A 27,663-nucleotide genomic window follows, 5' to 3' on the forward strand; every position below is an offset into this window, starting at 1 on the left:
AATAAAATAAATTACTTTGCCGCATACTGAACTCATTAGAAATAGTAGCTAAAAAAACTTTTTTAAAACTATTTCTAATACTTAAAGAGAGGTTTTCTTTAAGTATTAGAAATAGTTTTAAAAAAGTTTTTTTAGCTACTATTTCTAATGAGTTCAGTATGCGGCAAAGTAATTTATTTTACTAAGCCCTTTTATATAATATATATATATATATATATAAATTTAGAGAATGCTAATTATGGCCGGTTCATAGGGTTACCCAGGGTTTTGTGTCCATAAAGCCTTAGCTTTACATACGACTCGTCAGACCCCAATAGCCGGTGGCCTATAACCACCGAACCAACAGTCATTTGGGTCTGATGAGGTGTGTGTAAAGCTAAGCGATATTTGGACGCGAAACCGTGGGTAATCCTGTGAACCGGTCATAACTATCATTCTTTAATTATTTACTGACGATCCTATGTGCGTGTGTGTAATGGTGCTGTGCTTACACAAACATGCTACACCGTTCAACTAATTGATGTTTATTCACGAACATACTTCAACCATTATCTCAGAGACACGCCGTTCCTTTTTTTTTTTTATTATTTTTTTCATTCAGTTTATTTAATCAGTGACGTAAATACGAACGAGCGTTATCAACCAATGAAACTTTTTTTTTTTCTCTCCATATCTCATTTCCCAAACACTGAACTAAACGCCGATCTGACCACCAACCCATTTCACTCTATACAACCAGCTGAAATCCTACGCACACCTTTCAGTGTATCTCATTTCCCAAATACTAAACAAAACGCTGATCTGACCATTGATCCCTCTTTTCACGCTATACAACCAGCTGAAATCTTCCACCCACCCCTTCGTCCTCCTGATATCACCCACATTTGAAAGGAAGAGCTAATAGAAGTTACGGTCTCTGCCCTGCTTTCTTTAACAAACTTACTTAAAATGGAGTTTTTCGTTCATTCAAAAACTTTCAAATGTATCTTAGAGAGATAAAATCTAATCTTAAACATCATGTCCAACCTTCAGTGTTGTAAATTCAGCTCTCAAGATGGACCGATTATCTCCTTTTTACTCAAAGACTTTTGAAAAATAAAAATAAAACAATATTACTTTTTTTATTCTTTTGCTACAAGCCATCTCCCACAACAGTTAAAATATAATAACTTGATGTATATTTTCTTGTTTTCTCATATCTAAGCAATATCACTATCGGCAGAAATTTTTCAATTTACGCAAAATATTTCCCGTTTATTCCATTTGTATTTACCGTATATTCTGTAGACCTTCGTGGAATTTTCTTCCGCTTCTTTCAATAAAAAATATTGCGACATTTGTCGCGAAAAGAGTCGTTTTGATTCCAAAATTTCTGCATTTGTCGTTTCCGAGAGGTGCATTTTATTATCAACAAACGAAATGGAAAGTCTGATACTCGAATATGTCATAATTCTTTAATCTTATTTTACAGGAATAGAGCAGAACACGTCTGTAGAGAACCATTATATTATCTATTGACATTAATAGCAAAGCAATTGGATTTTGAACAGTATTAAGAGGCAGGAAATGTTTCGTTGGGAAACGCAGTATTTTATTTCATGTTATTGATTTTCGAGACATTCTTTTAAAATTCGGGTTCTAAACATATTTGGAAAAAAAAAGCCTACGTAAACAGAGAAACAGTAAAAAGAATTAAAAGTGAAGATCTTTGACAGAAAGTGAAATGGTAAACAAACAAGATGGAGAGAGAGAGAGAAAGAGAAAGAGAAGAGAATGTGAAAGAGGGGGTGTCAGATAAAGAGAAAGAGAGAGAAACATAGAATAGAGAACGAGAGAGAGAAAGAGACATAAAGAGCGAGCAAGAAGAGGGAGATAAATAAGAATAGGCAGGGGACCATTATTCCCTTTATCTTAAAAGAGTTCCATTAGAATGCACAATGGCCGGTAATTTCTGGCAAAGTTCTCATTAGTAAGTATACCCTTACATTTTTTGCCTTCATCTGTAATTAATGTTTTTTTTTTTATCTTTTGTAGGTAGCTCTCTATGTACCTTTTCATATGTCCATACTGCTAATATATATATTTATATCTATGGATATAATCGGCTTCGTTAATTCGCAAGCCGACGCTATATATGTCAATTTGGTCTGCTTATAACATATGTGTACCCCGCTCTCACACATGTGTGTGTGTATATATATCCACCCATACATATATACATTACATACATATAACGCGTGTGAATTTATGTGTGCGTGCTTGTAATAAACACATACACACACGCATACATGTGTCTAATATGTATGTGTGTGTGAAAAAAATCGTCTTCCTTTTGACGTCTACTTACTTTCCTGTGCTTGCATGGGCCATACGGAAACTGGAGTAGATTTTCTACAGACAGATGCTCTTCATGTCGCCAACCCTCTCCTGTTACTAGGCAAGGCGTTATTTCCCCATAGCCTAACATATTTTCATGGCGGTTGGAGAAAAGAACGACACCGGTTATATGGTGACGCTTGTTTACTGCTATCAAGCGATGTCAAGACAAGCAGACAAAACACGCAGACACAAAAGCATATCGCTTATGACAGTTCTCCTGCGTTCAGTCTGTCCCTGTGAAGCGTTCCCCACAACTCATCTCCCTTCCCCCGCCTCTATTATTCTATTAATTGTTTTCTTTATTACCCACAAGGGGCTAAACATAGAGGGGACAAACAAGGACAGACAAAGGGATTAAGTTGATTACATCGACCCCAGTGCGTAACTGGTACTTAATTTATCGACCCCGAAAGGATGAAAGGCAAAGTCGACCTCGGCGGAATTTGAACTTAGAACATAACGGCAGACGAAATACGGCTACGCATTTCGCCCGGCGTGCTAACGTTTCTGCCAGCTCGCCGCCCTCTCTATTATTCTATTAATTACTGCACCATGCCTCTCCTTGGAAACACTTCCTTTTGGGTACTACTTAAATGCAGAGGTTCCGACGCATCTATGTAACCCTGACCCTAACACTAAGTCTTAACCCTAACCCTACCGAGTGTGCACTGTAACATCGTTACGTAGGTGCATTGGGTCCTCTGTAATTTAAGTTGTGCCCTCCTTTGTCACTCCTCTTGCATTCTCAGTGTCATCTTTTTATTTTCCACTGAATGAACCTTTCCTATGAATACTCTCATCATTGTTCGTCACTTACTGTATCCGCCCCTACGTGTCTCTGTCACGGTTCATCGCTTTCTTCCCCCCCCCCGCATACATTTCACCATCTCCCTATTTTCCATCCCCCTACGATTTTACTATACTGTTGCTCTCCTCCCACACCTTTTTTGTACTACCACTTAGCTTCTCACCCACCCATTCCTATTTCATTTACCTTTACCCCTAGACTGCCATTCACCATTGACTACACCCCCCTCCGTGTTCACCATTCACTGCATTCACCTTTGTTCTCATCTTTAACCATCTGTTACTCACTGTACTCTGTTTAACACTTTTGTAAACTTACCCACTGACCTTTCTGTTTTTAGGTTCAGTTTTTGTCATCTTCAGGCAGCTAGATTAATTGCATAATGTGATAATTTTATTACAACTTGTAAATTTTGTTAGAAAGGCAAGCTTTATTCTACACTGCTTTTATCCTGTGAAACTTTGAATGAATTTTATACTTGTTAATTTCATCTTGCTGTTTTTATATTCAATTCTAATTGTTTACATTTTTTTCCTTATTAGCCAGCAGTGGCTGCTGGACCGACAAGACATCCTCAGAGAAAGGCAAGCTGATCTGAAAGTCCTCAGTGAAGATGAATATCAGAAAATCATGGTTTTTTACTCAAATTGTGAGTTTTGCGAGAAAACTTAATGCTTATTGCATGGTTAAACCTATTTAGTCTTTCTTTAGAATAAGTCTTGCTCATTTTGACACAAAGGCAGCAGTTGGGGGGAAGGGAAGAGATGGGTCAATTACATCTAATCCAGTAGAGTGGAGGCACATGGCCTAGTGGTTAGAGCAGGGATCGCGTGTTCGAATCTCAGACTGGGCGATGTGTGTGTTTATGAGCAAAACACCTAAGCTCCACGCAGCTCCGGCAGAAGATAATGGCAAACTTCTGCTGACTCCTTCGTCACAACTTTCTCTCACTCTATCCTCCTGCATCTTGCAGCTCACCTGCGACGGACTGGCGTCCTGTCCAGGTGGGGAACCTATACGCCAAGGAAACCGGAAACCAGATCTACCCTCGTACTCGACTTGTGTTTTATGTTGTAAACCCTGAATGGATGAAAGGCAAAGTTGATCTTGGCAAGATTTGAACTTAGGTGTTGTAACTTTAAAATATTTATATTAGGCCAAGAACAACAACTACTGCATGCTTTCAATCCATTTATCCTCATCAGGTATTGCTTACAGTTGTAATATTAAATAGTTTCCTTATAAATCATTTACAAGTTATTTCCCACACTTTTTGTACTGGTTTGAAAAGCCAGATCTGTTGAAAGCATCTCTATATATATAAACGGCAAAATGTCTGTGTGTGTGTGTGTCCTTTATACAAATCCACAATTTTTCAGTTAGAGGGCTCGCACTTTCTATGGTCATTCAAAACCGTCCAAGGGTGGTCGTACACATCTTTACATTTCCCCAGTCACTCCGCAAAGCCATTAAAAAATCAATGGAAGTGACTTTTTTGTGAATTCTCTATCCAAAACCCAATCAAAATGCCCGAAACTTGATATGCCAATTGAATGCCAGCTAGCTGTATGTGATTGGTTGGAGATTTGGACAGTACTCGCGTGTATGTGCGCACGCACGCAGCTGTATATGCATGCACTAGCACTATGACCCGGCGTTGTTGGGTCATAGTGCTGGTTGGTAATATTTGGAAACTATATTAGTATATTTATGTGTTGGGTGGTGTGTGTGTAGCCTAGTGGTTAGATTGTTGCACTCACAGCTGCAAGATTGTGGTTTCAATTTCGAGACCAGACAATGTTGTGAGTAAAACGCTTCATTTCATTGTTCAGTCTACTCAGCATCTCATTCAGGGGAAATTTTATGATCCCAGTCACTTATGACTGGCCCTCTTGAGCCATGAGATTCAATACAGCACTCACTTATGTTTTGCTGCTTAATGATGCATAATAAGTATTTAAAAAATGTGAGCTGGTGGTTGTTGATGTTGATCCAATAAAAATTGTTGTGAAATTATTAAATCATGTTTGTTTTGTTTAACCCTTTTGATACCAACCTACCTGAAACTGCCCTTGCTTCTATGATGCAAATTTGGTTTTAGAGTCACCATCATTAGCGTAGGAGTGGCTGTGTGGTAAGTAGCTTGCTTACCAACCACATGGTTCCGGGTTCAATCCCACTGCGTGGCACCTTGGGCAACTGTCTTCTACTATAGCCTTCGGCCAACCAAAGCCTTGTGAGTGGATTTGGTAGACGGAAACTGAAAGAAGCCTGTCGTATATATGTATATATATATGTGTTTGTCCCCCCCCCAACATCACTTGACAACCAATGCTGGTGTGTTTACGTCTCCGTAACTTAGCGGTTCGGCAAAAGAGACTGATAGAATAAGTATTAGGCTTACAATGAATAAGTCCTGGGGTTGATTTGCTCAACTAAAGGTGGTGCTCCAGCATGGCCACAGTCAAATGACTGACACAAATAAAAGAGTATCATTGTTTAATGTCCTCCTTCCATGCTGGCATGGGTTGGACAGTTTGACAGGAGCTGGCCTGACAGAAGACTGCACTATACTTCTGTGTCTGTTTTGGCGTGGTTTATACAGCTGGATGCCCTTCCTAACACCAACCGCCACACACAGTTGGCCAAGCGCTTTTTACGTGGCACCAGAACAGGCAAGGTCGGTTTTGGCATGGATTTTACAGCTGGATGCCCTTCCAAATGCCAGCCACTGTACAGTGTGGACTGGTTGCTTTTTAAGTGGCACTAGCACTTACAGGGTCACCAATAACTTCCCAAAACAAAGAATCTGAATGAAAATATTCCATTAAAATTTCATGTTAATTTTATACTCCAAACATCAGCTTTATAATGACGGTTGTCTTATTGAAAAGTTTTGAGATGACACCTCTTGCAACTGTGTTTCTTACAACCATTTTTTGGTCATGTTGGTTTGTCTAGTTTTGGGACAGACTCCTAAAAAGATTCTAGTGTTTTCTCTTCAAGCAATATGTTGTGAAAGATTTTAATTTTTTAAACTTTTTTACTCATCATCATCATCATCGTTTAACGTCCGCTTTCCATGCTAGCATGGGTTGGACGATTTGACTGAGGACTGGCAAACCAGATGGCTGCACCAAACTTCAATCTTGATCTGGCAGAGTTTCTACAGCTGGATGCCCTTCCTAACGCCAACCACTCCGAGAGTGTAGTGGGTGCTTTTACGTGCCACTGGCACGGGGCCAGTCAGGTGGTACTGGCAACAACCTCGCACGAATCTTTTAGACATGCCACCGGCATAGGTGCCAGTAAGGCAATGCTGGTAACGATCACTGCTGTATATATATATATATATATATATGTATGTATATATATAGATATTTTTATAGATATATATTTTTTTAAGCCTGGTACTTATTCTATCAGTCTCTTTTGCTGAACCAAATGTTCTGGAGCTGTGAACACACCAGCACCAGTTGTCAAGTGGTGGAGGGGGGAACACACAAATATATACATATATGTATATATATAGCGGCGTATGTGCACTTTGTTCTCTTATATGTAAATATACATATATATGTGTGTGTGTGTATATATATATATATATATATATATATATATATATATATATATATATACATACATATACATACATACATACACAATAGGTTTCTTTCAGTTTCTGTCTACCAAATCCACTCAAACCTTTGGTCAGCCTAAGGCTATAGTGGAAGAAACTTGTCCAAGGTGTCATGCAGTGGGACCGAACGCAGAACCATGTGGTTGAGAAGCAAGCTTCTTACCACACAGCTATGCCTAGTATTAATTAAAGGAGACAGGATCTAACTATCCATCATCATCATCATCAACATTGATTAATGTCCATTTTCCATACTGGCATGGGTTGGATGGTTTAACAGGCACTGGCTGGCCAAGGAGCTGTCCAGACTCCAATTGTCTGTTGTGGCATGTTTTCTATGGATGGATGCCCTTCCTAATGCTAACCACTTTACAAAGTGTGCTGGGTGCTTTTTATGACGTGCCACTACACAGGAGTGTTTATGCAGCATTGGCACGAATGTATTTTATGTGGAATTGGCACCTGGAAAGGACAAGCCTGTATGTATGGAAGACTGATTTTATTTAAATTGGTACCCGTGCCGGTGGCACATAAAAAGCACCATCCGATCGTGGCTGTTTGCCAGCCTCGTGTGGCACATAAAAGCACCCACTACACTCATGGAGTGGTTGGCATTAGGAAAGGCATCCAGCCGTAGAAACATTGCCAGATTAGACTGAGCCTGGTGCAGCCTTCTGGCTTCCCAAACCCCAGTTGAACCGTCCAACCCATGCTAGCATGGAGAGCAGACGCTAAACGATGATGATGATGGCACATCTCAAGTACAGGAAATCACTACAACTCCCAGTCCCTTGTCATTTCCTCATTGAGGCCCAGCATCCAAAGATCCCTTTTCACCACTTCATTCCACACCTTCCTAGGTCTACCTCTTCCACAAAACTGAGATACTGATCTATAACAATCTAGACATTATATATTTCATATTTTAGTTATCCAAGCATTAGGAGAACAGCTGAAGATGCGCCAACAAGTGATAGCTTCAGCAACTGTGTATTTCAAGAGATTTTATGCGAGGTAAGGTTTCCACTCTCATACTTTTATGGCATAACTTGTTTTCTGTGTTTAGACTTAACCCTTTAGCTTTCAGATTATTCTATCAAATGTAATGCTTATTTATTCACATTGCTTGGAATTTTGGAATTAATCATAAACTACCAGATTGTAAACTCTTGAAGCTACAAGATAATTTATTTTTAAAACAACATTGTAGAGTAGCTGTGAGGGGGCCAGTTTGAATATAAAGCATGTAAAGTATTTTGGCTGGATATGGCTGGTTTAAATGCTAAAGAGTTAAGTACAGGGTGGGACAAAGAGGATGGACGTTTTTGAATGAAAAATTCACAAAATCATTATTTGTAGATACAAATAAATTTAATTGACATCAATGTGTTTGTATTGAATTAGCATTTGTCAAAATCAAGTGTGGAAAACAACATCCATCATGTGGTGTCCGTTTTCATTGATGCATTTCTGAAGGCATTCTTGGAAGTTGGCCTCCACTCTCTCTAGCATTGCTTTGTGCATAGTCCCATGGTTTCACCTGTTGCCCAATGACCAATTTGTGCAGGTAGAAATGCAGGTCTTGATGCAAAATATACCTTACTGATCAATTAGCGATGCCAAGTTCAGTGGAATGTGTCTGAACAGAGTGATTCAGACTCCATATCAAAGCTTGTCTGATGCGTAACTGTTGTAGGCAAACATGCGATGCTCTATCGTCCACAGCTCCGTGGCTTTACCTGAAAAGAAAGAAAAATGCTAAGACACCATGGACCATTGGGGCTGAGTAATAGCCATTTCAAAAACGTCTATCGACCCTGAAAGGATGAAAGGCAAAATCAACCTTGGCAGAATTTGAACTCAGAACATAAAGACAGATGAAATACTGCTAAGCATTTCACCTGGCGTACTAATGATTCTGCCAACTTGCCACCTTTGTATGCCTTTCTTAATTCCAACCACTTTACAGAGTGTACTGAGTGTTTTTTATGTGGCACTACAATTGGGAGGAAAAGCCAGAAATGTTATATTAAAAGGAAGTACTGACCTAATAATGTTCATTCCTGATAGTCATAAACGGTAAGCAAGAGGCAGAAGATAAGAGAAATGAATGATTGGAGCATTGCAAGATAATGGTTCTAGATTGACAATTGTTATATTGTGAAATCAGGAATAAAAATTGTCACTTCAATAAAGTAAAGAATTAAGTTCTGTTTTAAATATTTCATTAAATAGAAGAAAAATTTCTGATATATTTGGTGAGTAGCTTAGCAAAACAAGGAACATTTCTGAATATTTTACTGAATAAAATAAATCAGATTTAATCAGCTTTCCTAAATTACTAGAATAGATTCCATAGACATTAAGGACAATTTTCAGTTATGTCTTTTACTATTTTTATTTCCAGGAATTCCCTCCGGTCTATTGATCCATGGTTAATGGCTCCAACATGTATTTTTTTAGCTTCCAAAGTTGAGGTGAGTGACCTTGTCGATTATTCCATTTATTTCTCATTTGGAATGTGACCTAGAAAAGAAAAATAATTTTTGTCAAAGAAAAGTAATTTTACAATAAACTTACTAAAATGTCAGACACCATTTGAGAAAGGAAAGTTGGCTTTGCTGGTCATTGGTGGAGAAAAGAGAAGCAGTTGGTTAGTGATACTGCATGGTGCAGACGGTATTTGAGGACACATGCATTTTTAGTCATTATTTTTATTGAACTTCTATTTCAGAAAATAACAATGACAGCCCCTATGCTTACTAATGAAACGAAAAGGCATGCTGTGATTGGGGCTTTGAAGGCTAAGCATGGTGATTTAGAAATTTCTTGTTTTCTAAAAGTTACAAGATCTTTTGTCTACAAGATTCAGTGTCAGTTAGAGAAAGATGGAAGTGTATTATCTGTATCAAAATGTAAAAACATTCCAAATGCTCTGATTTTATCAGGACACCTCAATTTATTCAGGAAGTTAAGCAAAACATTGAAGATAATCCAGGAAAATAAATGAGGTCAACTGCAAAAATATTTTGTGTGTCAGAAAAAACAATCAGAAATGTTTTGCACAAAGCTATCAGATACAAATCTTTCATGTCAGAAAAACAAAAGAAAACTATTTAATCAGATCCAAAAGACTTTTGAACAAACTTAAAAATTCATCAGAAAATAGTGTGATTTGACCAGGACCAGAAAACTAACAGAAGAAATGACAGATGGCTATGTGCAGACCCTTCTGAGATTCCAAGAGTAATGCACACAAAATTTCCTGCAAGTATCATGGTCTGGGGTGTTGTTAGCAATAAAGGACGTAATGCATCCTCACTTTTTTCCCCACAAGGCCTTAGGGTGAATGCTGCTGCATATATTGAGGTTCTGGATAAAGTTGTTAAGCCTTGGATCAACAGTGTATGCAATGGAAGGTCTTATGTCTTTCAAAAAGACTCTGCACCATCACACAAGGCTTAAATGAGAAAAGAATTGATGGCCGATTTACATGATCACATCACCCCCAACATTAGGCCTCCTAACTCTCCAGATCTCAATCCACTGAACTACTATGTATGGAACATTATTGCGGAAAATGTCAAAGATTCTTTGAAAGCCACCATAGTTTGAGTCATGTCTGATATGAACAAGGACCACTTAATCTGAGCTTGTAAGCAATTTGGACCCCACGTAGAGGCAGTTATTGATGCTTATGGTGGTTTTATTGAATGAAATTATTAAATTGATAATTTAACTTTGTTTATTATTTTTACAAAAATACATTTTTCTTTTCCTGTTATTATATAAGCGTTTTTTTAAAACCATAAATCTGTCCTCAAATACTGTCCACACCCTGTATACTTGTGGTGGTAGTGATGATGATGGTTATAATTGCATTAATGGCTTTGTGATGACCTATAGCAAATAATGATTGAATGAATCAGGATGTTGCCATGAGAAATTAGCATGTGACATGGGGGATAGAGATGGGTGGGGGAACAGGGTCATGTGGATTTGAACAAGTTGGGTTCTATGATGATGATTATTTTGAAGAAATATCAGACATATAACTACATTAACAGGGTCCTGTCTCCCCTAGTTTTATTCAAATACCACATTACTTGTCTATTTTATTTTACAGTGATTAAAGAATAACTTAAATATTTAAAAGCTGATAATTACTGAAGACTTAATTTGGTTATCAAATAGCAACATATTCATCTAACTTATTCTTGCATAGGAAAATGAACACAAAAATGAATGGGCATATGAATTTTCAGTAATTTAGTTGTATCATTGTGAGGATTTGGTAGATTTGGTTCAAAAGATGAATACCATACTTTCTAGCGTACAAGTCAAACTTTTCAGACAAAAATTTACAGCCCAAAGACGGCAGGTTGATTTATACGTCAGGACTACATTATAGGACCAAAAATTCCCTGTGAAATGCGACAGAATTTGGAAAGACAGTGTTGATGTTTGAATGTTTACACTATATACTGCTTCAATTAATGTCAGGAAATACGGTACTTGGGTTTCACTGTAATCTTTGACATACAGCATTGTTGCCGTATGACCCATGTCGGTAACAGGTACCTTCGGTTGCTGGCTTTTGCTTACTGTATACCAATATTTGTATTTGCAACTCTTTCTACTCTGTGCCATCATGATTAGTTGAGACGGTTGTTTCAAGAAAAGAAACGAAATTATTTATTGCTATGGTTTAGTCAGTTTGTCTTATAACAAAACTAATAAAGTTTCTGAAATTTCTTTGTTTTCTGAAAGTTACAAGATCTTTTGTCTACAAGATTCAGTGTAAGTTAGAGAAAGAAGATGGAAGTGTATTATCTGTAACAAAATGTAAAAACATTCCAAATGCTCTGATTTTATCAGGACACCTCAATTTATTCAGGAAGTTAAGCAAAACATTGAAGACAATCCAGGAAAATCAATGAGGTCAACTGCAAAAATAGTTTGTGTGTCAGAAAAAGCAATCAGAAATGTTTTGCGTGAAGACATCAGATAAAAATCTTACATGATGAGGAGAGGTCAGTTCATGTCAGAAAAACAAAAGAAAACTGTTTAATCAGATCCAAAAGACTTTTGAACAAACTTAAAAATTCATCAGAAGATAGTGTGATTTTTAGGTATTATTTAGTGATGAAAGTAAGACTAGTTTTGACTGTTGGTTATGTAGCTGTGATGAAATTTAGGTAAATAGTGTCTCTTGATGACAAATAAATAGAAACCTGCCCTTATTGAGAGGAACAAATATAGTTTTGGATGTATCATGCAAAAATGGTTGAGTGCACAAGAGATGAGAAAACAAGTATTTTGGCTAATTTATTCATGAAAGATGGCCATGTTTGTATGGTGGTGTTGGGATGAGGCAGAGAAAGACCAGAGAAATCTTTTCATTAAATCCCATAGATGAAATAATGCAAGATAGGAGTTTTCCTAGTGTGATCCCTTCAACTGATACGGGTCCAGAAAAACAAAGGATAATAAAACAAAGAAAGGTTGAAATTTAGGAAAACTGTTTTGTTTTGATAATTATAAAATATCGTTGCTAAATTCTGTTTTTTTTTTTTTTATCTTCCTCCGATTATTAGGAATTTGGAGTAATATCAAATAACAAGCTTATGACTACTTGTCAGAACGTTGGTAAGTATAGAGAAACCATTGAAAATTATTTATTCAACAGATACGAGTTGTTTCAAATATGTTTGAGATCATATTTTAATGAAATACTTCAAATGTTTTAATTAATTTTGAAAACATCAAGAATTTTGTGGGATTTAGTTAAATAAGTTTTCCCTATTCAGCTGATTCATAGAACATATATGAACATTTAACGTGGTTTTAGAGTCAAGTTTTGACTGCTATTTCCAGTGTGGAGGTATCTCTTAGATACCCTAGATTATAATATATATATTATATTATGCTGGAGCCTATGCGGCAGGTATTTAAAGGGAGAAATTTGACAAGACAGTCAGTCACCGGCTGACACTCGCTGACGATACATCGAAGAGAACAGAAGAAAGAAGACATGCACCCAACACCAGAGCTGAAGACACCTCCAAAAGGAGGGGGCCCTGCCATGTCAAAACGGTAGAGGAGTAGGGGCCAAAACCGGATGTGATTCCTCCTGGTGATGTCTTGAGCTAACTGGATCCTATAAAGGAGCTGTTGTGGTGGCAGACCATGAAACACGGTTGTAATTCCCCTATATATATATTGTTTAGAAGTATGATGTTGTGAGATGCTAGTGGTCAACAGTTTTGTAGGAGCTCTATGGTTGAAATACAACCTGGCTATTGGTCAGACTTCACGTTTTTAATTATTATCAAATATTTGAAGAATTTTTTGCCAATTTATTTAATTTTTTGTTTCAGTGAAAACCAAGTTCTCTCATGCTTATACCCAAGAATACCCTTATCGTATAAATAGTGTTTTAGAGTGTGAGTTTTATTTATTAGAAATGATGGTAAGTAAAATAATTTTATTTTCACATTGTAACTTTCTTTTATGAAAAGGCAATCTTTATATCCATCTTAAACATGTGTTTTGTTAGAACACTGAATACCCTGGTATTAAGCCTTAAGGGTTCCTCATGTGGTTACATGGGGCATAAAAGCATAGATATATATCATAGACGGGGGGGAGTCTGTTATGGGCACTGGAGCTGCCAGATGATGTGATTTTAGTCTATTGGACTTCCTCACTGGCAGGTGTCTGGACCATGTTTACCAGCATGGACATCAGACTTCAAAAACTAGTTAACCATTCAATGGTTTTAGTAAATTTATACAGAAAAAGTAAGCAATATACCATCCAGCATAAATAAAAGTCAACTTAGTTATGCGTATTTAAGCCATTATTTTCTCTGTAAAAATCTATTCTGACATTAAATGAGTCAACTTCTGGTATGAATTTTTACGTTTTGTTTGTCTTATTTCAACAAAAAAATTTCTAAACAAAATTCTGGAAACGATCTACTTATGTAATTTGCGCACCCCCTAAAGTTTATTTTTATTTTTGCGAAAAAAGTGCTTAAAAGTGCATGCCAGCCTCATCTTGCAGCCATGACATAGTGTCTTTTCAGTGACTGATGTTGCAAGAGTTTTCTGTTTAGCTGGTTACACAGTTTAAAATTTGTGTATATGGTTGTGCGGGTTAAGAAGTTTGCTTGCTGACCACGTAGTTTCAGGCTCGGTACCACTGTGTAGCACCACAAGTAAATGTCCTCTACTGTACCTCTATATACATTCGTGCTGGTGCCATATAAAAAGCGCTTATGCCTGAACCACATGTAGCACTTGTGCTGGTGTCACATAAAAGTACCCAGCACATTCTGTAAGGTGGTTGGCATTAGGAAGGGCATCCAGCCACAGAAACCATGCCAAAGCAGGCAGACTAGAGCCCAGTTGGCTTTCCAGCTGGCCAGCTCTTATCAAACCACCCAGCCCATGCCAGCATGGGAAACATGTTAAATGATGATGATGATGACATATACATACATACACACACACACATATATATTGTAAAAACCCATGTAATTTGCACACCTGTGTAATTTACACAGGTGATTTTCAGGATAAAATTTATTAAAAAAAAGCTTCTACTCATGTAAAATTCGCACCCAAAAGTTTTCAGAATTGCCAATACAGGCAGGGAAAAAATGGTCTTCATTTTAGTTGTATTTAGCATAATTTCACTTACTTATGATTAGATTTAATAAATTTTCACTAAATAAAAATAATTTCTGTTTAACAGGTATCACATTGAAAGCTATTAAATTACAAAGTGTTTGTGTTGTTTATCGTAAACTTTATTTTACATTTCTTGCCCACAAGAGATTATGTCTGATCTTTAGAATACTGCTGTATGTATTCTCAAATCACGATCCCAGGAAAAGTTGTTGATAAGAATTACCAACAAAAACAAAACTGATAAATACACACAGGTTTTGCAAATTAAGCTTGGCTGACACTTTGCTCAACCGACAGAGGAAGGTGACCGATCAAACTGATTATGTAAACAGAATTCTTTTCTGCCTGTTTTTGTCGGAACCTTTGATATGGAGTATTGAAATTTTAATCCCTTTCACACTTATAAAATGTCAAGCAAACTTTAAAATTTGCCATTACCATTATTGTCAGAAGAACTTATGAATCGTTTACTGCAAAAGAGAAATTAAATATATGTTCCATTGCGATAGGTAGAAGCTCCAAGCAATGTAAAATATGGCCTGGACCATGTTTACCAGCATGAACATCAGGCTTCAAAAACTAGTTAAGCATTTAATGGTTTTAGTAAATTTATACAGAAAAAGTAAGCATTATACTGTCCAGCATAAATAAAAGTCAACTTAGTTATGTGTATTTAAGCCATTATTTTCTCTGTAGAAATCTATTCTGGCAATTAAATGAGTCAACTTCTAGTGTGAATTTTTACATTTTATTTCATCAAAAGAATTTCTAAGAAAAATTCTGGCAATGATCTACTTATGTAATTTACGCACCCCCTAAAGTTTATTTTTATTTTTGCGGGAAAATGCTTCAATTACATGGGTTTTTACGGTATACATGCATACATACATACACACACATATACATATAAAACCATATATACACACATATATATATTTATGTTTATTTTACCCTAGGATTGCTGTTTGGTTCTTTATCATCCGTATCGACCTCTCATACAATATTGTGCTGACCTTGGACAAGATGACAACCTACTACCTGTTGCATGGTAAGGCTTCACTATTTCTTAGCGTTTAGTTTCTCTTATAATAAACATCTTTTGTATACATTTAGCAGGATTCAGTGTCAATGTCTGATGAATGTAAAATCCTTTCTTGAGAGATAACATGTAAAAGTAACTAATTTCAGTCAAGAAACATTTTAAACTTTTATCACTTAAACCTGTAGTTCCCAAACATTTTCAGGCTGCTGCCCACTTGGCATCCAGGCCACATTCCTAGCGCCCCACTCCTCACCACAAATGTAGACCACTTTCTCCAGCAAATTCAAAACAACTGTATTTCACAAATATAACTTAAACCTAATTAACTTATTAATATGTATATATTTTTTTACATCTGTTACCCCGTTTTGGCCACCCCATTATCATTTCACTTTTCTTCAATGTACCCTGGATCTTTCCACTGCCCACTTTGGAAACCACTGATTTAAACTGACCATGACGGTCTCAAATATTCTACGCATTTTATATTCAAACTGGCCAGATCCAGCCTCAAACATCAAACCCTACAATGCCTGATACATACAAGCTTGGGAAATGGAATGTTAAACTGAGGATATTATATCATATCAGACTATGAATAATTAAATCATAACAGTTATTATAGTCCACTCTGAATTGTGTCATTCAAAACATTATATTTCACAAACAATACACAATGCTTCAAGTATTCCGCAAAAACCTGTCTGGCCATGGGGGAAATATTACCTGGCTTGGAAATAAGTGAAGGTTGGCAACAAGTAGGACATCTGACTGTAAAAATCTGCCTTTGCAAATTCTGTCCAACCTATGTGAGCATAGAAATGTGGACATTAAAACAAAATGATGATATGGAATCTTGAAGCTACAAAATAATGCATGATTAATTCAAAACTGAATAAACAAACATTACATTTGCCAGTCATCTCAGTGCTAAGGGATTAAATTACTGGTTTGATTAAGAATTGTTCTCTATTATATATTTTAACCCTTTTGTTCAGCTAGTGTTAGGAACATAAATTGTGACTAAGGTTTGGTGGAAGATTTTAATTCAAAACTTATGAAAACAAGACATTTGTACTCAGAGCCAGAGCCAGTTTCAGCCAGGTTGGTATTGAAAGGGTTAAGAATTGTTTCTCTATTTTAACCCTTTTGTTACCATATTTCTGTTGAGATGCTCTGTGTTTCTTTCAATTACTTTAAATATAACAAAGAATTTAGTAAAATAACTTAGTTATCATTAAGCTAGTGTTAGGAACATAAATTGTGACTAAGGTTTGGTGGAATATTTTAATTCAAAACTTATGAAAACAAGATATTTGTACTCAGAGCCAGATCCAGTTTCAGCCGGGTTGGTAATGAAGGGGTTAAAATAAAATTTGTTTCTAACAATCATATACAAATTTGTGTTTACAATATCAAACATTGAAGGTGTGACAACAATAACTTAAGTGTAAATGGTTGTAGAATGGCTTCATAAAGAGACAGGTAAGAGAAAGGTCGGGGTGGGGATCACCAGTTATGGCTGTAGTCAAATAACTGAAACAAATAAAACAGTAAAAGACCCTAACCACTAAACCATGTGTCTTCTATCCATAGTATGTTATATTATTTAAATATGGTGATATTGGTGGAGTAAGTAGTTGTTTAAAGTAGGATGTAAAAGTTAAAAGCTGAATAGGTATTTTGGTGGGTGGGGTTGTCTTAAAACATTTTTTTATATTCAATAACAAGTTAGTCATTTTGAGAATGAAAAGGCTACCTTTTTATTGAATACAACAGTGACTGGTTGTCAGTTTAGCATGCTGGATTACTAAGCATATGCTTGTAATTTCAAAGTTTACTACTAGAATCATTGTGGCTTGACCCCGTTCTAGAAAGCTTGACTGACATTAAACAGGTTTGCACTGTTTTTTTTGTTTTTTTTCTCTTATGGTTAAGTAGGTTAGCAAGTCGGAAGGTCATCCAACTGGAAAAGCAATTACTTTAAAAGAAATTATCAACAAATGGATGGGACAAATAAAATTTGAAAAAAAAAGATTAAATATATAGGCGCAGGAGTGGCTGTGTGGTAAGTAGCTTGCTAACCAACCACATGGTTCCGGGTTCAGTCCCACTGCTTGGCATCTTGGGCAAGTGTCTTTTGCTATAGCCCCGGGCCGACCAATGCCTTGTGAGTGGATTTGGTAGACGGAAACTGAAAGAAGCCCGTCGTATATATGTATATATATGTGTGTGTGTATGTGTTTGTTTGTCTGTGTTTGTACCCCTAGCATTGCTTGACAACCGATGCTGGTGTGTTTACATTGCCGTCACTTAGCGGTTCGGCAAAAAGAGAATGATAGAATAAGTACTGGGCTTACAAAGAATAAGTCTTGGGGTCGATTTGCTCAACTAAAGGTGGTGCTCCAGCATGGCCACTGTCAAAGGACTGAATCAAGTAAAAGAGTAAAAGAAAGAGAGATAAAAGTTTTTAGCTGAGGCTATTCTCTCCATTTCTATCATAAATAGGATAGTCTGTGTTGCTACCTGAGGACACATATTTAGCCCTTATGTGCTACAGGTGTTCTTTTATTTGATGTTTACTGTATTTTCCAGCATCACTGGCACTCTTGTTGGTTATGATGACAAGGGTTTCAGGTGATGTCATCAACGGAACAGCCTCCTCGTGGAATTAACATGCAAGTGGCTGAGTACTCCACAGACATACATACACAGAATGTGACAAGGTTGGCCCTTTGAAAAACAGGTACAGCTCATTTTTACCAGCTGAGTGGACTGGAGCAACATGAAATAGAGTGTCTTTTGCTCAACTATACAATGTGCTGTCAGGTATTGAACTTGCAACCTTGTGATTGTGAGCCAAATACCCTAAGCATTTAGCCATGTGCTTTTCAGGTAAATGAGTTGAATTTTTCAGACCAAAATTTACAGCCCCCCAAAAAGGTCGGTCAGCTTATACACCAAGATGAATTTGGAGGACCAAACATTCCATGTGGAATGCAGCAGGATTTGGAAACATAGTGACAATGTTTGAATGTTACTCTACATGTCCACACTATATGTTACTTGAACTTGTACACTGGAAAATACAGTACAAATTTTACAAATTTAGCTCTGATTCACTGGTGTAAAGGTAACACACTTAGTGCTAACAAAGGGATGTGGGTTCGTCTCCCACGTGGATAGGAAAGCCTTCTTTTAGGTGCAGGAGTGGCTGTGTGGTAAGTAGCTTGCTTACCAACCACATGGCACCGGGTTCAGTCCCATTGTGTCTTCTACAATAGCCCCGGGCTGACCAAAGCCTTGTGAGTGGATTTGGTAGACAGAACCTGAAAGAAGCCCGTCATATATATGTATATATATATGTATGTGTGTCTGTGTTTGTCCCCCCCCTCCCGACATCGCTTGACAATCGATGCTGGTATGTTTGCGTCCCTGTAACTTAGCGTTTCGGCAAAAGAGACTGATAGAATAAGTACTAGGCTTACAAAGAATAAGTCCTGGGGTCGCTTTGCTTGACTAAAGGCGGTGCTCCAGCATGGCCGCAGTCAAATGACTGAAACAAGTAAAAGAGTAAAATTGGCGCAGCAAAACCTTAGGTGAACCTTATTTAATTATAATTATATTATCTTAACCAGTGTAAGGTGGTGAGCTGGCAGAATCGTTAAAATGCTGGACAAAATAATTAGGCGGCATTTTGTCCATCTTTACATTCTGGGTTCAGATTCTGCCGAGATTGACTTTGCCTTTCATCCTTTCGAGGTTGATCAAATAAGTACTAGTTAAGCACTGGGGTCAATGAAATCAACTAGCCCTCTTCCCCAAATTTCAAGCCTTGTACCTATTGTGTACCTAGGCGCAGGTGTGGCTGTCTGGTAAGTAGCTTGCTTACCAACCACATGGTTCTGGGTTCAGTCCCACTGTGTGGCATCTTGGGCAAGTGTCTTCTGCTATAGCCTCGTGAGTGGATTTGGTAGACGGAAACTGAAAGAAGCCTGTCGTATATATGTATGTGTGTCTATATGTTTGTGTGTCTGTGTTTGTCCCCCTAGCATTGCTGGTGTGTTTACATCCCCGTATCTTAGCGGTTCGGCAAAAGAGACCGATAGAATAAGTACTGGGCTTACAAAGGATAAGTCCCAGGGTCGATTTGCTCGACTAAAGGCGGTGCTCCAGCATGGCCACAGTCAAATGACTGAAACAAGTAAAAAGAGTATTGTAGAAAGAATTATTATAGCAGTATCTATCATGTAAATAAATGTTTTGTTCTCACTGAACTTCTGCTGTTTCAACTGTTGTTATTATTATTATTATTTTATTTATTGACTGTTATTATAGGAGAATAGTAAATGATAGTCTTAGAACTGACGTCTGTCTCATGTACCCACCATATCTTATAGCCCTAGGTAAGTATCCTTTTATTTCTGTTGTTTCTCATTACGGCCAATGTCTTAATTTCCATTGTAAGTCTGCTATAAAAGAAATTCCTTGTTGTAACATTCTGTTAGTAATCTTTCTTTATTTCATAAATCTGTTTCTTAACTCTTTCGTTACCCTATTTCTGTTCAGATGCTCTGTGTTTCTTTCAATTAATCTTAACCCTTTAGTGTTTAAACCGGCCAAATCCGGCCCAATATATTCTACATGTTTTATATTCAAACTGGCCATATCTAGCCTCTCACTCCTAACCTACAATGTCATTCTGAAAATAAGCAATCACATCATTGAAACCTCAAAGCTATAAGATAATGCATGATTAATTCAAAACAATTTGAGTGAAAAGGTATTACATTTAACAGAGTAATCTGAACACTAAAGGGTTAAATATAACAAAGAATTTAGTAAAAGAACTTAGTTATCATTCAGCTAGTGCTAGGAACATAAAATGTGACTAAGGTTTGGTGGAAGATTTTAATGCAAAACTTATGAAAACAAGACATTTGTATTACAGAGCCAGAGCTGGTTTTGGCCGGGTTGGTAACGAAAGGGTTAAAGGATATTTCTCTCATTCCTATCAACAAATATTTGCAAACAAACAAAATTCTACTTTTGTATGTTGGGCATGGCTGTGTGTAGTAAGAAGCTTGCTTCCTAACCACATGGTTTCAGGTTCAGTCCCACTGTGTGACACCTTCAGCAAGTGTCTTCTACTATAACCTTGGTCTGACCAAAGCCTTGTGAGTGGATTTGATGGACAGAAACTGGAAGAAGCTCGTTGTATATATATGTGTGTGTGTATGTACGTTTGTCACTCACTGCCGCTTGACAATGATAACCAGTGTTGGTTTGTTTACATCCCTGTAACTTAGTGGTTTGGCAAAAGTAACCGATAGACTAACTACCAAGCTTTAAAAAATGAGTACTGCTTCTGGTTCATTTGACTAAAAATTCTCCAAGGCTGTGCCCCAGCATGGCCACAGTCTAATAACTGAAACATGTAAAAGATAAAAAGAAGGAAATTACTCTCAGAGAGATAGTTTAAAGAATTTCGAATGATTATTGGGAAGGCAGTGAGCTGGCAGAATCATTAGAACATTGGACAAAATGCTTAGCAGCATTCTTTTACATTTTGAGTTCAAATCCTGCTGGGGTTGACTTTATGTTTTATCCTATCAAGGGGATCAATAAAATAAGTAGCAGTTGAGCACTAGGGTTGATGTAATCGACTTGCGCCTGGCAGTCATGGAGTGTGGTCATACTGGACTACCACCAACCTCTACATAATTGCTGGACCTCTTAGAAACCTGAAAGTTGTATAGGATAGTTATGGACAGAACACTCTTGATCCTAAGTCTGCTCTTTCAGGTTGAACCTGGTACAACAACAACAGTGACTGCGGTGGGACTTGAACTATAATCTTCTGTTCAGGAAGCTAATACCATTTCCATTGTGTGATAATTCCTTTGACCAACAAGAGTTCTCCATCTGTCTCATTCTTTGGCAACAGATTATAGTTATACCTGGATGTAACCTCTTGCCAGAGCTTCTGCTTCTTTGAACTTTTTCCATGTTGTTTTTGCTCTGTCTCACTTCCATTTCTCATGGAGTGTTCATCATAGGGGTTTGCCTTGTAATGTTGGAAACCACTTTCCATTAGGTGTGTCCCAGCCAACCCCATTTCGTCCTCTTGATTTTGGTTTCAGTAGGTTACTGGTTTTATCTGTTCCCATAGGGTTTTGCTTTTGGGTCTGTATTGCCATCTCACTCAAAAGATGTTCTGGAGACATCTATTCCAAACACCTTGTTGATGGAGAACAAGGTCTCTGATCACCAGATATCTCTGAACATCCTGAAGGCAACTGTGGCTTTCCCCAATCTTTGTGACCTGGTCTCTGACAAACGTTTAAGTGGAGTTAATTGTCTTCATGGGTTTCTGAAGGGCTAACTTATGTCTCCTGTGCTGCAATCATTTTAGTTTCAACTCACAATCTCAGATCAAAACACTTGCTATGGAAGCACACTTTTGTAATATTCATAATCATTAATGATTTAAAATTTTATGTTTTCCTATTTATGTTTTGAAATTCTTCTACATTTTGAGACTATGATCCTTTTAATATCTCATTGTTTTTTCAAAGCTTGTTTGCATATAGCATGTGTAATTCAAGACAAAGATGGGCGACAGTGGTTTGCAGAACTTTCAGTTGATATGGATAAAGTGAGTACTTTTTGGAAATTATACAAATTTATAAATGTTTAAATCAACACCTTCAGAAATAATTTCGTTTCCTTTTTTTTTTTTCTTTTTTTTTCTCCCCCTCTCTCATCAGGTTCTTGAAATTACAAAACAAATTTTAGCGTTTTATGAACTGTGGAAAAATTATGAAGAAAAAAAGGAAATTATTGCAGTTCTTGTGAAAATGCCAAAACCTAAGACCAGTCCAACCAGGTAAGAGATGTTTTCGATCTCATTTATTTAAAAAAAATCGTTGATATATTTATTCATATAAATTTTCATATCCTTATAGCTCATGTATATTATTTTCCATACTTCTGTTTTGTATAGAGTACATGTTTATATTTCTACATGTGGATGTGAACATATCTGGGTACTTGCCTCTTTTACCATATTTCCTAGCATACAAACTGAATTTTTAAGAACAAAATTCACAACCAAAATATAGTAGGTCAGCTTATACACCAAGACAGTTTTACAGGGCTAAAAGTTCCATGTGAAATGCAACAAGATTTGTAAAGATAGTAATGATACTTCACTGTTTATATTGTGTACTATGCTGACTTGTATGACAGAAAATATAGTAAATCATTTGTGTCTGCATCTGATTAATTGGTCCTCAATTATATCATTTATTCTGTTGGGTATCAAGGAATCGCAAGATCAAGTTTTTCATTTGTATTCTTTAAATCTTTCACTGGTATTTAATCTGGCATATTTCTCACAATAATGTCTTAATCTAATCAAAATAAACATTTTTATTCTCACTCAATTTTATTCCAGTATAAAATTATTTTCATTTAAGAGTGTAATTTTACAACTACTGAACCCAACTTTTGTTGAATTTGTAGATTTTGTTCTCATTTTGGTTTATTTTGGTTTATTTCTAAATCATTCTCAGACTTAATTTTGCTTTTTTCATGTGAGTGAAAGCTTTTTTTTTTTAATTTAATTTTCTAAAAATTAAGAATTTTTCGTTTTTATTAATTTGAATGGTTTTCATTAAGTCATCCTCAATCTCGCAATAAGTTGTGCATGAAAATTAAGGAAGATGGCCACACAAAACTCCACAATGCCTTTTCATCGCATCATACCATTTTTCCTTTAAAAAATTGTGGGGACACAATTTAAGAAGACATAAGGCCACACTATATCAGGATGATCTGCTGTGATAATAATAATAATAATAATAAAAACATGGACTTGTTATCATTTAGTTTGTTCAGTGCCGAGAAGTATTATTCCTGTTGATTAGTATTCTAGTTCCATTAACAACTGTTCTAAATACAAGAGGACAAAGAGTTTGATGGAACAAATATCTATAATGGGAGAAAGAAAAGGTAAGACAGGTGGCTTTGAATTGATTAGAGACAGTTACTGGAGTGGAGATGATGATGATGATGATAAAAATAGGAGCTAAATTCTGGAGGTGAGGAAGGTGTTGAGAACTCTTCATCCTGTTGGTATGGAAAGCAAGTGTGATGCTTCATGGCCACTCCTGCACCTATATTTCACTAATATCAGAAATTTAATTTGGTGTCATGTGTGGAGGCACATGGCCTAGTGGTTAGAGCAGCGGACTCATGGTCGAGGGATCGAAGGTTCGAATCTCAGACTGGGCTATGTGTGTTTATGAGTTAAAACACCTAAGCTCCACACGGCTCTGGCAGAAGGTAATGGTGAACTTCTGTCGACTTTTTCCTCTTGCATCTAGCAGCTCACCTGCGACGGACCGGCATCCCATCCAGGTGGGGAACCTATATGCCAATGAAACCGGGAAACCGATCCTTATGAGCCTGGCATGGTTCAAGAAGGAACAAATAATAAACCAATTTGGTGCCATTGGCTGGCAGAACTGTTAGCATGGTGGGTAAAATGCTTAGTAGCACTTCGTCTGTCTTTGCGTTCTGGGTTCAATTCTCTCGAGGTCAGCTTTGTCTTTCATTCTTTCAGGGTTGATAAAATAAGTACCAGTTGCATTTCAAAATTATTAATGCTAAGAAAATCTCTGCTTTTGCTATGTTGAAGAATAAACTCAGATTTTCATATTTGATAATAAATCGAAATTCTGGATTGGTGTTCCTTCAATGTTTTTCAGGTTTTCCTTTTTTTTCTTAAATGCTGTTTGAAAGTTAATTTATTTTGTAAAACTTGAGTGGCTGAAGAAACAGGAGGAGAATAATTGTGCAGTTGGGTGTTATTTAAGATAAAGTTGTGAAAAAATGTTGGGTAAGAGTGAGATATTTTCTAGAAAAGAGCAACAATTTGTTTATTGATTAAGATCCTTGTTCTTTTTAATCTCTCTCAGGCCTGCATTACAAGGTCCAAATGGGCAGGAAAACAGTCAGTCCTTGCAGCCATCCCAGCAAACTCGTCAGAGTTAGGCATCAATGTGTTATAATCACCATAGAGGAAAGACAGCTTGACTTAGAGCAAGTCTCAAACTACCATGTTTACTACTCTCCCATTAAATGGTCCTCGCTAACTCATTGAAAACTTGTGTGCAACAACTGAGCAACTTGTTCATCATCGTCATGAAGCAGACATTTTGTACTCAGTGATGACATGCTGCAGAGAAGTGAGACATTTAGACAGGTTTTTAAGCCTCTAAACGAACTTTCAAACTAACGAAACTAAATGGACTGCATTGTATGTTTGACCAAGTGACATTTTATCAGTCAGTGTCAACTCTGCATTGAATCATTTAGGTTTGTCATACCAAAATAAGTTTGCAATTAGAACAAAATTCTAGTTTTCATTAAAAAAAAAATTTTTTTTTTTGTTTTATATTTGCTTAAATTGTTAAGCGGTGCCTAAAGTTTGTTTGATCCATTCGAGTTCCACAAACAAATATATTATGGAATCTGTAGTTAACTTTTGAAAATTCTAATAGAATTGGAGAAAATATTGTCTCCAAAATTTGACTTTTTTTCTCTAAATTCCAATAATCTGAATCCCAATTTTTAAAATTTTCTTTGACAAAATTCCTAAAATTTTAATTTTAATTCAGATGAATTCTTCAGTCTTGTCTTTTTCTTTTAATGAAATATTTCAACCCATCACCATAACTTCCTGTTGTGTTTGTTTTTCAGAAATGAAGCAAAAATGCAACAGTAGTAACAGCGAAGATTTTTAATTCCTTCCTGGGGTCTTTGAGCAGTCTTACTCCTGATGCAGCCATCATTCTCCTTCCTAATGCTGGTTGCTTTATCATTTTATTTATTTATTATTTTTTTTATTTCAAAGAATTTGTAGAACTTATACAGAATCTTATCGAAAACCAAAGCAGAACCTATTAAATTTTTGAAATGGTTTGACAAAAACAGTTTCTAATTAGCAGATATTGAGTCATTTAAATGCATCTGAACCCCTTCATTATGGATATTAATTAAAAACTTACTAGATTTGAAGTTCTTTTTACATGTGAAATACAGTAACTGAATTCTTGAAAAGTTTTTCGTAAATTATGGTTAACTAGGAGCATTTAATGAATATTCTCCTCAAATATAAAAATGCTTTATATTTTCTATAAATGTTGATAAAGCATCACCAAAACCACGAGACGGTTTTTATGGTGTCTGAATACCAAAGTGAAATTAAAAATGAGAAACTGCAAAAGAGAATAATCTTCAATAACAAAGATTATCTGAAACTGCAACGGATCTGTGGATCTTTGGATATTTTATTTTAACCTCTTCAGTTTTAGGTGTAAAGTTAAAATCAATTTTTACATTTCGTTAATAAGTTTTGCTTCAGATTTTAAATTGTCGTAAGTCGTTTGTAATTAACAACTGACTCGTTATCTTTGTCCAATGTCAATATTTATCACATCGTCTGAAGATGAGATTTTAGTTTCATTTCATCTCAAAAAGGGACCACATTCATTAGTCAATATTTCATAATTTTCTGTATATTCAGGAAAAATAACACCAACACCATTGTAAATATGTTTTTTTCATAAATTCCTATTTTTTCCTATTTTTCTTTCATTGTTGGTAATTTTCTTTGAGGAATAAAGTAATTAATGAAAACTTTCATCTTGTCTATTACTGCTTCTTTGCATGTGTGTGTGAGGTCCAGGTACTCAATTAGTTTTCACAAAAACCTCAGTTGTAATTGCTTGACTTCTGTAACCTATTCAAAGGGGCTAAAAACAAGCAGCTGCAACCGTATTTAGTATGTCTCTTCACAATACAAATCCCTCTGCTTTTAAAAAAAACCCAAGTTTCCTCACCTCCAGAATGGCATAATTTTCTTAGCTGTTTTATCAAAAATGGTTTACTCTAACGAGGTTTAATCAAAAGGTATTGGGACTGTAAGCTGGCAGAAACGTTAGCACGCCGGGCGACAATGCTTAGCGGTATTTCGTCTGTCGCTATGTTCTGAGATCAAATTCTGCCGAGGTCGACTTTGCCTTTCATCCTTTCAGGGTCAATAAATTAAGTACCAGTTATGCACTGGGATTGATGTAATCGACGTAATCCGTTTGTCTGTCCTTGTTTGTCCCCTCTGTGTTTAGCCCCTTGTGGGTAGTAAAGAAATAGGTATTGGGACTGTTACTATGGTAACAGAGCTAAAGTAAGCAGTGAAGCCACTTGTTGACCTTGAACAGTCTCATGTACACTCTAAGTGATAAGATTTTTGCTCACATTTATAGTGCTTGGAAATAGTATGTTTTGTGGTTGTCTCAAAAAGACTGAGTTTCAGCTGTGCAGGATCTTGATTGTGTCAAGGAAGATGCAAGCTTTTTGAAAATGGTCACAACAGGTGACAAATTGAGAGTCTATGGCTATGATGCCAAAATCAAGTCAAATTTCAAATCCCTCTTCAAAGGGACAAGATTTCAAGACAGTAAATCCAACTGAGTGAGATGAGGCAGTTGCTTTCTGTTTCGAGAAATGCTTCCATCAATGGAAAAGATGCTGGATAAAGTTGGGTGACTTCAGGAGATTAAATGCCAAATTGATATTGCCATCTGAAAGTTCAAGAGTTAGTGCATGTACTTAGCTTTCTCTGGTTAATCCAGCCCAATGATTAACAGCCAACCACTTCTGATCTGGTTCTCTTACCCCTAAACAGAACAGCCTCTCTTTCTCAACAAAGCTCATGGCAACAGCTACTTCCTTCATCAACATCAAGTAGCAGTGTCCAACACTGCCAGATCACTGGAAACTGGACTAAAGTCATAAGTATTCAAACAGCCAAGTATTACACAGACATATCCTCAAAACTGTTAGAAAGACTCTTCCTTGATGTCAAATAAACATCCACCATGTGGAGGCACAATTGCCCAGTGGTTAGGCAGCAAACTCGAGGTCGGAGGATTGCGGTTTCGATTCCCAGACCAGGCATTATGTGTTTGTTGAGCGAAAACGCCTAAAGCTCCACGATTCTCTGGCAGGGGGTGGTGGCGACCCCTGT

General features: G+C 36.7%; 1 protein-coding gene across 2 annotated transcripts; it reads left to right on the plus strand.

The window, feature by feature from the left end:
• The first annotated feature begins 1,815 nt into the window (after positions 1-1,815).
• LOC115221987 (cyclin-C) lies at positions 1,816-25,901 on the plus strand. 2 transcript variants are annotated; one of them, XM_036511483.1, is made up of 12 exons: positions 1,816-1,969; positions 3,730-3,836; positions 7,757-7,841; positions 9,235-9,304; positions 12,425-12,476; positions 13,208-13,299; positions 15,481-15,572; positions 19,905-19,972; positions 22,145-22,224; positions 22,337-22,455; positions 24,551-24,950; positions 25,335-25,901. In XM_036511483.1, the coding sequence occupies exons 1-11, from the start codon at positions 1,938-1,940 to the stop codon at positions 24,624-24,626; spliced, it is 873 nt and encodes a 290-aa protein (XP_036367376.1). In that variant the 5' UTR covers positions 1,816-1,937; the 3' UTR covers positions 24,627-24,950; positions 25,335-25,901. The 2 variants fall into 2 exon arrangements, with proteins under 2 accessions (XP_036367376.1, XP_029647951.1); XM_029792091.2 differs by lacking the exon at positions 24,551-24,950.
• The last annotated feature ends 1,762 nt before the right edge of the window (positions 25,902-27,663 follow it).

This window comes from Octopus sinensis, linkage group LG19 (genome assembly GCF_006345805.1).
Source record: "Octopus sinensis linkage group LG19, ASM634580v1, whole genome shotgun sequence".
NCBI lineage: Eukaryota > Metazoa > Mollusca > Cephalopoda > Octopoda > Octopodidae > Octopus > Octopus sinensis.

Bases quoted from the DNA above. Each gene is read 5' to 3' on its own strand.
- LOC115221987 (XM_036511483.1), top strand. From the start codon at position 1,938: ATGGCCGGTAATTTCTGGCAAAGTTCTCATTA. The intron at 1,970-3,729 runs GTAAGTATACCC...TTTCCTTATTAG, and splicing joins TTCTGGCAAAGTTCTCATTA to CCAGCAGTGGCTGCTGGACC. The intron at 19,973-22,144 runs GTAAGTATCCTT...GTTTTTTCAAAG, and splicing joins ACCATATCTTATAGCCCTAG to CTTGTTTGCATATAGCATGT.